Source organism: Pelecanus crispus, chromosome 2 (assembly GCF_030463565.1).
Source record: "Pelecanus crispus isolate bPelCri1 chromosome 2, bPelCri1.pri, whole genome shotgun sequence".
Taxonomy (NCBI): domain Eukaryota; kingdom Metazoa; phylum Chordata; class Aves; order Pelecaniformes; family Pelecanidae; genus Pelecanus; species Pelecanus crispus.
Window position 1 is genome coordinate 3541716 of NC_134644.1, and position 12407 is coordinate 3554122.

Genomic DNA, 12407 nt, shown 5'->3' on the forward strand with positions numbered 1-12407 from the left:
TATAATTCATGCTTTGCCTTTTTTTTCACAGGTTAGTAGTTTTGTTCACACACAAGATGGGTTTAGCTTTGTAGCTGAACTAATCATAAATGTTGACTCTCATGCTAAACTTGGTTGGATAAAGTGCCCATACTTATATTTCTATTCTTACCATTCAGGGCCAGGAATGTCCCACATAAAAGCCAGATTACCTTGTTGCTTGCATTGCATTCCACTGGGAAATACTTGAACTTAACTCAAGGCCATAACCAGTCTGTGCTGTTACGAAGTTTCTGGGATTGGTTTTTTTTTTGTTGTTCATTTTTTTTATGTACTAACTGTATTTGTACTAGAATTTTTTTGAGTATGAGGTTGAATCTGTAAGTATTTTTCATTGTAAATGTTACATCTGGACTGTAGTTAGAATATTAAACACTGGTCAAAAGAGGAAGATACATCAGTCCAACTCTACAACTGGCTATTCCACTTCCATTACTAATAAAACGGAATAAAGCTTACGTTTTGTTACAGTATGTAAAGCGTGTGATATTTCTGTGAGAAGAGCGCTGAGTGTTGATGACAAGAAATTCTTCTCAACCTACTATTTGCCTGTTTTAGCCATGTAAGAGCTCTGGTTTCCCAGATACAGCTATAAATCACCGCAAAATATTTTTGCCTTAAGAAGTAGTTGACCTTCTAGTTGTTTGGGATGTGTTGTCTCTCTGATGAATCACTGCCTAGAGCTCCTTCAGGCATGGAGCTGAAACTGCTTAGGAAAGCCTGTACTTTCAAAGCAAGAAAACTTTGCATAGTCTGGGAGAAACCGATGATTCAAGCTGAGCAAATGATGGGAAAGCACTTGTGAGAAAGCCTGCCTTTCCAAACGACCGCAGTCTTTGCTCCTCTCGTAAAATGACAGACACGTTCATTCACAACCCCTGTCCAAAGAGTCTTCAGGAAACAAATTCTGGACAGAAAGTTGTGGTTTTTTCTGTTTCTCTGGCAGTCGTGGCATCTTTACAATTTCTTTGGCATGAGCAGGACCAGCTGCCACCAAGAGATAGCGAAGAACAGGATCCCCTGACAAGTCCACAAGGAGGGTCAATAGTCAGAAGCGCTTTAGCCTCGTAGGTCACATCTTTGCAGTGCTACATAAAACACCCAAAAGAAAGAAAAACTTTGATAAATAACTACGTGTCCTTCAAACCAGCAAGGTCTGAGGGTAAACTCGTCCTTGCTGTTGGCTGCTGTGTTGGTACCAGACTTACTCGGATGTAGAAGCACCCATGGGTGGCTGACCTTAGCTTGACGTGGGTGCTAGCCACAGTCAAGCAGAAATGAACCCTGTAGCAAGTCTTCCTTGCTAGCAGCCTTCATCCCTCGCTTCCAGGGTCTTTGAGGTCTCTGTGCCCCAACCCACGAGCAACCACATCCTGCCCCGATGGCTCAGGCAACTGGCATCAGTGAGGGGTAAGTAAGTGAGAAGCAGCCTCATCTCTTGTCCCCAGGTCACCTCCAAATAGCTGGAGAGCATGGTGGGGACAGTGTCCACGGAGGAAGGGCAGAGCCAGAGGGGGACGGGGCCCCTGAATCTAATGCTCAGTAGAAGGAGGAAGAGCAAAAGCAGCCTCCATCTGCCTGTATTTTAGGAACACACAGAGCAATTGCAAAAACCCTCAGTTTTTTAGAAAGCCAGGCTAAAAATACCAGCGACTCTGCAGCATCCCATTCTCTCTGGGATCACAAGTCCCATCTTTTCATTAGCTGCTCCACGCTGCACGGTATTCCTGTCAACAGCATCTCACTAGCTCCTAATCACTCCCCCTAGGGAAATGCTAACAACAGCTTTACCTTCATTTTCAGCCCCACTAACACCGAACAGCCTCATTGGTGCACAGACTCACTCCTCGCAAACTCAGCTGCCACTTCGCTTTATTTCTGCGTGCAGCCTGTTGTCCTTGCAGTTTTCCCCCAGTGAATTATCTTCGCTGGCCTTTTCATTGCCCAGGCCAGCCACAGTCCCTGTTTTCCTCTCCAAGATTGTGGGATATCGTCCTCATGCCAGAAGTGTTGCTATGGTTTACCACAGCCCTGTGTCCCGGCTGCTGGCTGCCTGCGACTGACCTCCTGGAGCGCAGTTTAGGGAGTATTTAATGCACCGGGTTGGGGTTGGATACTTGCAGCTCACATGGGTTTGTGGATGAGAGTTCATGCTTAGCACCCCAAGAAAAAGCTGGAGAAAATGAGTTTATTACACCAGCATTAACCTGCAGGGCTGGCTGCACAGAGGCAGCAGTTATCCCAGCCTTGTGCCAGTGCAGCCGACTTATGGATGAATAAACGCCGAGGATGAGTCCTTGTGGGTGGAAGCCATGGGTGCCCTGCTGCTGCGGCAGCTGGCAAGCCCCAAACGCGGCAGGGTTTCGGGCAGTGGGAGAGCAGAGAGCGGAAAGCTGACGGAGCAAGAGGCTGCCGGCAGCTTGTGCAACTGCCCAGGGACTGGTGAGGAACAGAGAGAGAATCTCTGCCCTTTTTCACCATTTTCTTAGCTGTGAGAAGGGTTCCTGAGTTGCCCTGACACACCTGCCTGGATGAGAGATGTTCCACCGAGGAGGAGATTTCAGGGGATGTCCCCTTTGGGATAGGGCTTAGCCGGGGACATTGCGTCTTGTCGCCCTGCCACCCCGTGCCACCAGCTCTCCTTCCACAAACACGGCTAGAAGTGACAAAGCTGGTGGGGGACAATTCATCAGGCTGATGTGGGTGCCATATCACGAATAAGAGGGAGCTGTAGCTTTCATGGTCTCACCGAGATGTGGAGAGCCTTAGGTACAGAGGAGAGACGGATCTCCACTACCATTAGGTGCCTGCATGGAGCTGGTCCCCCCAGGATCACGTGGATTCCATGGGGAGAAGGGGAACTTCTTAGGTGCAGCTGCTGTGATTCAGTTTACAGAGAGGCTTTGGGGTGAAACGAAGCATCCTAAAAGTGTTTTTTCATCTCTGTCACCTACAAAGGAGCTCAGCCAACTCAGGTGTGGATGTCCACATCTGAGTAGATGAATTCCATACAGGAGACGGCTGTTTTCCCGGTATAACTTTAGATATTTTACTCCAGAGACTGGCAGAAGTCAACTGAGCATCGCAGAGAACTTGCTGTTCAAAATTCCCCCTGCCAACCCCGCTCAGCACCAAGGCATTTTGCTGCTCCTAAACTGCCTTCAAAGCATAGATAATGGAGAACTGAGGACACAGACTCCTTTTATCACACTTTCCTTTTCGTTCACTTGCTGACCTGAGACTGTGGCTTCAGAGGGCCCGAAAGAGGATCCATGGCGATGTCTGGGAGCTTTAAACACAGCAGACAGATCCATGTAATGCCACGCTTGCTGCTTGAAGCACAGCAGGTCAGACGCAACCTCTGCTCCAAATGCAGATGCCAGCAAGGGAGATGACATTACTCAGTCCCACAGTATTAATCCCACGGGAGAGTATCAGCCGAGTGCAATATTGCTCTCATGAGCAAAGCCAGGAGGATTTGATGCCGCTGGACACGGGTCCTGCTGTGCTAGTGGGATTTAAAGTCACTGTAACTTCATCCAAACAGTGTTGAGCGATGGATGTGGAGGACAGGGAAGAATCACCCAACGTCTGCCAAATTAATCTCACTGAAAGCTCTGGGAATCACGTCCCTCTGACCAGGTTTCAGGTCCCCTACTTTTAGTTAAGGCAGACACACGCTCAGCGAGGGCTGGCACAAACCTCCCCCGACTCAGCATTGCAGGTCTTGACCACACTATGGCTTTCCTCGAACCATTCCCTGAGCCAATTTAATGCACTAAACTGGCAGAGTTGTATTTTCTGACCACGGAAACATTTAACTACTACTTTACTGGCAGCATAACTCTGTGCTGAAAGAAAAGAAAACCCAGAGAAAAGTGAATAAAATCTGTAGGAAATGGAAAAATCAAATAAAGGCTCAACCTGGCTTCCTGCTGCTTTGCCATTTTCACTTTTCTTTCCATTGCTACCCTTTCAAATATGCTCTGTGAGCTTTGATACAACATGTGCGGTGGTTGGGAGGCAGCTCGGGCATGCGTCTAGAGCTGGCAAAGGGCTGCTCGTGGGGTGGCCACCATCTGCCTCTGTATCTTGGTGGGTGAAGCAGGGATGTGGTATCGGGCAAAGAAAAGCCAAAGCTGAACCCAGCTGCGGGTCCACGGTGCCCGTTGGACCCCAGAGTCTCAGCCCAGCTGTGCTTCCAGATAGGTGACTTTCCCCCTTCTCCCAGACCTCTAAAAAGCAAAGCACAGCTCCAAGGAGAGGAAAAAAAACCCGGATGGGCATCAGCTCTCTGTATCTTCAGCCCTGATTTAGAGGAAGACAGGCTTCCTCCGCCCCGTTTTTTCACACGAGGCATGTGCCAGCAGCCAGGGAGAGCGTGTTCGCACGGCAAGGTCACCTCAAATCGCATCCGCTGCCTGTTTTTATTTCTCCACCTGCTCTGCCTGTGCAGCTGCCTGACAAGTGTCACCTCCGAGCAGGGCCAGCGCTGAATTCAGGGGCGACCACGTCGCATCGCTCGCAGCCCATCTGTCCCCCCGCGCATGGGGATGTGTGATAAGGTTATCGCTGCCGGGACACGCGGGCAACACCCGGTCCTGGCCGAGGAGCAGCTGGTTGAACGTGTTGTCTGCTGCCATCACATTTGCAGCTCCCAAAAAATGAGCCCCATTGCTCAGGGTTATGAGGTTTGGGGGATTTGCGCCGGGGGTCGGCACCGGCGCTGCCTGTCCCGATGAATGCCAGTGGCTGCTTTTTGCAGGGTTCATTTTGGGCCAGGCGAGCCCCCCCTTGCTGCAGAGCCACACATGTGCTGGTGTTGGCAGCAGCAAGGGGCAGAATGGCCTTAAACCGACTAGCAACAACCAGAGAAAAGCAATCACAAATGACAGGCATGACTCACGGCCATTTCTTGAACTGCGGGATGAATTCCAGCGTAATGAGCTGCAGCTAAACCCAGGGCTACCCGGGCCCTTCAGAGTCCACTTCCCATAGCGCTAACGAACGTGAAAGAGGCAAGGGAACAACAGCGCCTTCAGCTCCACACTTTTAACACGGGGATTTTATTTCTGTGCCATGTCGTTCAGTAGAAATTCCCACTGTCAAACACTATCGTTTATTCCAGAACAGACCTACTGACCATTTTTCCAGGAGTGTTAAATGAGGATGGGGCAGCTGATGGGTCCTACAGAAACAGAAGTAACGGAGCATTAAAATAGAGCGGAAAACAGGAACCTTTGGCGCAGCAACGTTTTCCAGCGTGCTAGCCAAAATACCACTGGAGAAAAATGGGTACATACCCTATCTGTCTGCAATTTCCAGAGGATTAAAGGCTCAGCGGGGGAAGGAATGACTAAGGGGGCAGGAACGCTGAAAGCAGCCAGGAGAGCAGGGGAGAGGTAGCCTGGGCAGCCCCCAAGGACTCGCACCACAAACCCGCAGTAGGTGGGTTTATTCCAGGCTGTTTCCTTCACTCCCTCCATGGCAGGGACCACCACTGTCCCCATGCCCGGCACGGGAACACAGGGACCAGCGGGGTACTGCTGCCCCTCCCTGCAGCTGGAGCGCAGAGCTGGGGGTGCCCAGGACCAGCTCTGCAATTGCTCCCCAAATGTGCCACTGCCCTATCTCTGCCAGATCCCCACCAGACCCCTGCCCGATTGCTTCCAGACCCTTTCGCAGTCGCTGCCAAGCCCCTGCCCAGTTGCTGTCAGACCCCTTCCCAGTCGCTTCCAGGCCCCTTCCCAATCGCCTCCAGGCCCTTTCCCAATCGCTGCCAGGCCCCCGCCTGATTGCTGCCAGACCCCTTCCCAATCACTGCCAGGCCCCTGCCCGACCCCTGCGCAATCACTGCCAGGCCCCTGCCTGATCGCTGCCAGACCCCTGCCCGATCCTTTCCAGGTCCCTGCGAATCCCTTTCCCAATCGTTGCCAGGCCCCTGCCAGGCCCCTTCCCAATCGCTGCCAGACCCCTGCCAGATCCTTTCCCAATCACTGCCAGACCCCTGCCAGGCCCCTTCCCAATCGCTGCCAGGCCCCTGCCTGATCGCTGCCTGGCCCCTGCCAGACCCTTTCCCAATCGCTGCCAGGCCCCTGCCAGGCCCCTTCCCAATTGCTGCCAGACCCCTGCCAGGCCCCTGCCTGATCGCTGCCTGGCCCTTTCCCAATCACTGCCAGGTCCCTGCCCGGCCCCTTCCCAATTGCTGCCAGGCCCCTGCCCCATCGCTGCCAGGCCCCTGCCTGATCGCTGCCTGGCCCCTGCCAGACCCTTTCCCAATCGCTGCCAGACCCCTGCCAGGCCCCTTCCCAATTGCTGCCAGGCCCCTGCCTGATCGCTGCCTGACCGCTGCCAGACCCTTTCCCAATCACTGCCAGGCCCCTGCCCGATCGCTGCCAGGCCCCTGCCAGACCCTTTCCCGATCGCTGCCAGGCCCCTGCCCGGCCCCTGTCCGGCCCCTGCCCGATCGCTGCCAGACCCTTTCCTGATCGCTGCCCGGCCCCTGCCCGATCGCTGCCCGACGCCGCTCGGGACGGGCGGGGCGGTCGGGAGAGGGGCGGGGCCCGCGGCGCCCGCTCCCCGCCGGCAGGTGGCGCCCTCCCGGCGGACACACACAAGATGGCGGCGGCGGCGGCGAGCGGCGGCGGGCCCCTGCGAGCAGCCTTCGGGCTGCCCGCCGCCATGTTGGTGAGGGCGGGAGCGGCGGCGGCGGCACCGGCACCAGGAACAACGAGAACCCTGCCCGCGCTGCGCCGGCTGTGGCGGGGCGGGGGGAGCGGGCCGGCCGCCTGCTTCCCGCTGGGCCGGGCGCTGCTGGCCGTGCGGGGCGCCCAGGCCGCCCCGTTGCTGCAGGGGCTGGTCACGAATGACGTCACGCCGCTGGCGGCGGGCCCGCCGCGCGCGCTCTACGCGCATGCGCTCAACGTGCAGGGCCGCTGCCTGTATGACCTCATCCTCTACAGGTGAGACCAAGCGGGGGCGTGGGGGGGCGGGGCGAGACCACTGCCGGGGGGGGGCGGGGGGGTCCTGTTGCTATGGAAACGGGGGCGCGCGGCCTTGGCGGGCTTCTCGGCGCTCGCAGGCCGCTCCTGTCAGCGGCCATGTCACGCAGCCGTGCCTCCGGCGTTCCCGCCTTATCTTCAGAAACGAATGTGCCAAAAAAAAAACAAAAAACAAACCTACCAAACCAGCCCTTGCTCTGTTTATTTTTCATCACCGGCTGCGGTCTCTGCGAGTTATCCCAGCCGAAAAGCATCGTGATCTTAATATCTGTAAAAGCGGCCCTGAGGGCAGGCCCAGGCGCGGTGTCTGGGGGTGCGTTGGGGCAGCACCTGAAACGAGCGGTTTGCGCTGTCCCCCAGGGGCCGGATGATAATATGAGGTAAAATAATTACACCGTACAGCCACCTGCCGCAGATGCGGTGTCAATGAAAAAGTGGGCTCGCGCGTTGTCGGGTCAGTCGTTAGCGGTGTGGTAATTAATAGAATAGAATCATCGAATCGTTTAGGTTGGAAGAGGCCTTTAAGATCATCCAGGCCAACCATTAACCTAACATAGAATCATAGAATCACAGAATCGTTGAGGTTGGAAAAGCCCTTTAAGATCATCCAGTCCAACCATTCACCTACACTACCAACTCCACCACTAAACCAATTGAGGGCAGAGTCATAATTTCATGTTTCCTGGCTTGGGGGCTGGATTATTTTTTAATGAAAGTAAAAACTATGAGTCACTAAGGTTGGAAAGGATCTCTAAGATCACCAGTCCAGCCATCATCCCAACACCACCATGCCCACTAAACCATGTCCCAGAGTGCCACATCTACCCATTTTTTGAACAATTCCAGGGATGGGGACTCCACCACCTCTCTGGGCAGCCTGTTCCAATGCTTGACCACCCTTTCTGTGAAGAAATTTTTCCTAATATCCAATCTAAACCTCCCCTGGCGCAGCTTGAGCCCATTTCCTCTTGTCCTATCACTGGTTCCTTGGGAGGCACAGCTGAATGAAGCTTCTCCTCCTGCTGAAAGTCCCCTCGCTTTAGGTAAGCATGACTGGTACAGAAAACTGTAAGGCCAGACCTGTTTCTCTCCCCGGGAGAGGTGAGGGCAGTATTTGCTAGAAAAGAGTGGAATGAATGACTGAAAAAGTTCAAGTATTTCACTGCAGGGAGCTGAGTGCTGCATTTGCATGCGCCAGCAGCCTTTGGTGAAATTCCACAGATCTCTGGATTCGCGCCAGGATCAAGATAAAGCGCGTTGGCTTCTGCTGCCGCGGGGGTTTGTTTTTCTGACCTTGTAGGTGTTACTTTTTTAGGCTTCACGAGAGTCCAGAAGAAGAGCCGCACATCCTGCTGGAGTGTGACAGCGGCGTGCTGGACGCCATACAAAAACATCTGAAACTGTACAAGATCCGGAGGAAAGTAAACATCGCCCCTTGCCTTGACCTCTCTTTGTGGGCTGTTGTCCCCGGGGAGCGGGCTGGAGACATTGCCAATTCCCTCGCTAAATGTGCAGACCAGGCTCTGATTTTAACTCCTGACCCCAGAACAGAAGTCATGGGCTGGAGGCTGATTACAAAGAAAGGAGCAAATCCATTGGAGATTATCCCTGGGAGTTGTATCGGAAACGTTCAGGATTACCACAGGCACAGGTATAAACAAGGTAAAGCCAAGTCCTGTTTTGCACTCTGTGTTGCTGGATTTTGGGAAATTTATTTATTTATGTATTAGCACAGTTTCATCTTACTATCAGAGTCCATACGCTGATATAAGATGGAGGAATAAATTAGAAAAGCTGCATTGGTATGTCTCAATGTGTTTAACTTGTTAGTAAGTACGGGTATTATTTGCTACTTTGAGGATAAAAGTGATCTGGTAGTTACAGTGCTGCCTGGTGGCAGAATCACTATTTGGGTACAGTTTCCTATTACTAAGATTATGGGGCGGCGGGTCAGGAATGCTAACGGCAAAAGAAAACCAGGATTATTCATTTTCTTAGAGAGAAACTTTGGTGGATTGAGTCATTTTGATTATTTTGGGATTACGCACAGTCTGTGTGTTTTCCTTGTTGCTAAGGAAGGAGAAGGAAACACCCTAGCTTACTTTCCTAAAAACATATGGCTGGATTCGCAGAGTTAACTCAGAGGCCAAGGTGTGGGCGTTTGATCTGACAGGGAGCTCGGTCCCGGGAACCCCTGTGCCTGTGCAGAGCTCCCATTGATTTTACCGCGTCTGCGCAGAAAGCGGATTAAATTAATTGGCAGCCTGAAAGATGATGGTCCTCTGCTTATAAACAGTGACCTGAGCCCATCTGGTTGGGAAAGGGAAGCTGTTAATGGGTCAGACTGGGCTGGACCGTGGTGGTGGGCACCTCCCTGAAACACCAGCGCTTGTCCTGCTGTGCCACTGCAGAAAGCTGGGTGCAATGCTCTGCTTCAAAAAAAAAAAAAAAAAGTATTTTTGTGTCATCGGTCACAAAAAGAACAACTACTTGTACAGCCATTTGGCGTTTGGGCTTTAAGAAAGACAGTTGGCCAATTTATGTTCTTTAGCTCTGAATAAAATAACTGTTATTGACATTACAGTCTGCTTGTGGGGCGTGGGTGAGAAGGATTTTGGTGCTGTGTGTGCGTTGGTGCCTTTGGGTGGCAGTCTGCATCGTTCTGGGTGCTTTGAATTTCCACCGGTGTGGTTGTGAAGTGCTGCAAGCTTCATGAAATCAGGTTCAGTGCAGTTCTCTTTTTACCTTTAAGAGCAAACGTCATTTAGGGCTAATGATTTCACTCAGACCAAACCGGAGTACTGGGAAGTTCATTATTTCACACTGCTTCTTATGGGTTCTCCTGGTTTTACGACTCGCAGAGGTGGCATATTCCAGAAATCTTAAATACTGAAGATCTTACCGCATTTACCTGTTGGTTTCACTTTTTTCCTAGGAATTCCCGAAGGTGTGAAAGATCTCCCTCCTGGAGTAGCCCTCCCGCTGGAATCAAACCTGGCCTACATGAACGGCATCAGCTTTACCAAAGGCTGTTACATTGGACAGGAGCTGACAGCCAGGACCCACCACGTGGGCGTCATTCGCAAACGTCTGCTCCCAGTCCACTTTTCAGCTCCTCTTCCCAAGGACAGCATTCCCGAGGGTGCCGAGATCTTAACCGAATCGGGAAAGTCAGCCGGCAAGTTCCGGGCTGGAGGGGGTGAACTTGGTATAGCTTTGCTGCGGTTAGCTAATGTAAATGAACCGCTCTACCTAAATATAGCAGGTGATAAAGTGAAGCTCACTGCAAATATACCTGAGTGGTGGCCAAAACCCGCTAGTAAATAAGTGAGGAACCACCGCTCGCACGTTTGCCTTATTGGGAATATATTTTGCGTGGTAAGTTTGGGAAGGAGGCTCTGCCTTCAGATGTTGTTTGTGGTGGTTGATGGAGCGGGGGGAGCATTACAGGATTCTTCAAATCGGGACTAAACAGCAGGAACCCAAACCGGCGGCGCGGCGCTGAGGACAGGAGGATAACCCGTTAAGCGTTGTGGAGAAACCCGTAGAGGGTACGTAGGGAAAAGCGCCTTTTTTTGAGGGTGCCCCGTGTTTATTTAGGGGGTGCCACGTGTCATTGGGTTGGACTCCTGCTGAATTTTCAGTCCACCACTCTGCATAGGGCGCAGGGTGTGTTCAGACTGGAGTGGGAGTTTTTCCGTTGTATGCACTGAATGTTTCTGTTCAGAACAACCGTTCTGTGGTATTAAAGTATTTTGTGGGTTTTTTTTTTTAATGGGGAGCATGCTGCTCTTACCTTGCGTAAGATATGTACTCAGGCTCAAGTGTTCACTGCAAATTACTCCTTGCATTGAGCTGCTTCTTAAATTTACTGATTGTGCGGGTGTTTTTTCCCACCACTCTAACTGCTAATTGTGTTTGGGAAGAGAAATACCTTGTGCTCCACATCTCAGACCTTGATTTCAAGAAGTCATCCCTGGTGGGAAAGCTCTCAAACATCCCGCTCCCATCCCCTGCTTCAGCGCCGGCAGAGGGAGCGCAGCCAGCTCCTCTGCCGCTCCTGACCTCAGTCATGCACGCTTCCTTCGCTCAAACGGCCGTTTCAGAGAGGGAAGTGATATTTTACAGAAATAAGGTGCACCAGTGCGTGCCCTGGGGTGACTATTGTGTCGGTGTACCGGTGCTTGGCAGAGTCATCTCTTACTGGAAGCACGTGCCCTCCAGTTGCCAACAACAGTTGAGGGGTGGAGTTTTTTTTGGCCTATCCATCTTTGCTCTGTCATCTCGTAGAAAAATCCTCCGCCCTTTCCTGAAGCCTGTGGCAGGGGTTACCTCAATCCCTCCTCAAAGCTGGTGAAGGGACAGCGTGTGCCCGTCTCAGCCCTTTGCTCCTTCCCTCGGCGTTGAGCTGCGGTCCTGGAGAAGGGGTTAATGCCACAGGCGCTCCTGCCTTAGCCTGGTGTTCCTGGTGCGGGATTTTCACCGCGCTCGTTTCTCTGGCTGCTTCACCACCACGCTTGTTCCGAGAGCTCTCAGTACCCCTCGTACAAAAACCTGTCCGGGCTGAGTCCCTGCTGCCGTCTCTAGCCGAGGTTTTCTCCATCCGCCATCCCCTGTGGGTTTTCAGAGCAGCCCAGTACCTCAGGATTTCTTTGCTGCTTTTTTCTGGCTCCCGCTTGCTCTTCCCTCTTCGCGCTTTTTCTTGCTTCTGCAGTCAGTGTTCTCCTTTTTGCTGCCCCCCCAGCCAACCAGCTCTGTGCCTCCTAACCCTGCCAACCCGCAGTAATTTATAGGAGCCCTACGTATTTTTGTATTACAATAAATCCATTGCGCGCCTGCTCTTGGAACGGCACGTGTGTGGAAGGGCGCGATGAGAGAGATCAGCGGGTGAGATCCCATGCAGACCAAAAAAAAAAAAACAAAAAACCTCTTGCATGCATATTTGTAACAAAAAAAAGGTCTGAAGCACATTCTGCCACTGTTTCAGTGTCACTGTTACTGTGAAGGGAATTTGTGAAAATAATATTGGCTAATAAATAATATTGACTAATATTGGTTAAAACCCTGTGCTTGCTGTAAAATGAGTTTGTGGAATATCTCATTAAAAGTCTGTCGGATCAGCAATTTACATGTGACTTGTCTGAAAGAGACGCTGCCTTTTATTTACCTGGTGTGAAGATACACAACAAAATACTTTTTCGGGTTGCTTGCTGACAAGAAATGTGTCTCACACTGTTTGTCACCCCTTTGTCAGGTCTGAGATTGGTAACAAAGCCTTTCTGCTGGAAAATAAACGGAGCGGCAGCGCTTCGCCCTTTCTGGATCCTCTGAATGCGACAAAGGCCAGGCTGTGCTGCCCATGTTGGT

The 12407-nt window shown here is 52.0% G+C and overlaps 1 protein-coding gene across 1 annotated transcript; it reads left to right on the plus strand.

The window, feature by feature from the left end:
- Positions 1 to 6720: 6720 nt before the first annotated feature.
- Positions 6721 to 12158, plus strand: IBA57 (iron-sulfur cluster assembly factor IBA57). Its single transcript, XM_075705270.1, has 3 exons — positions 6721 to 7001; positions 8356 to 8702; positions 9976 to 12158. The coding sequence occupies exons 1-3, from the start codon at positions 6721 to 6723 to the stop codon at positions 10365 to 10367; spliced, it is 1020 nt and encodes a 339-aa protein (XP_075561385.1). The 3' UTR covers positions 10368 to 12158.
- The last annotated feature ends 249 nt before the right edge of the window (positions 12159 to 12407 follow it).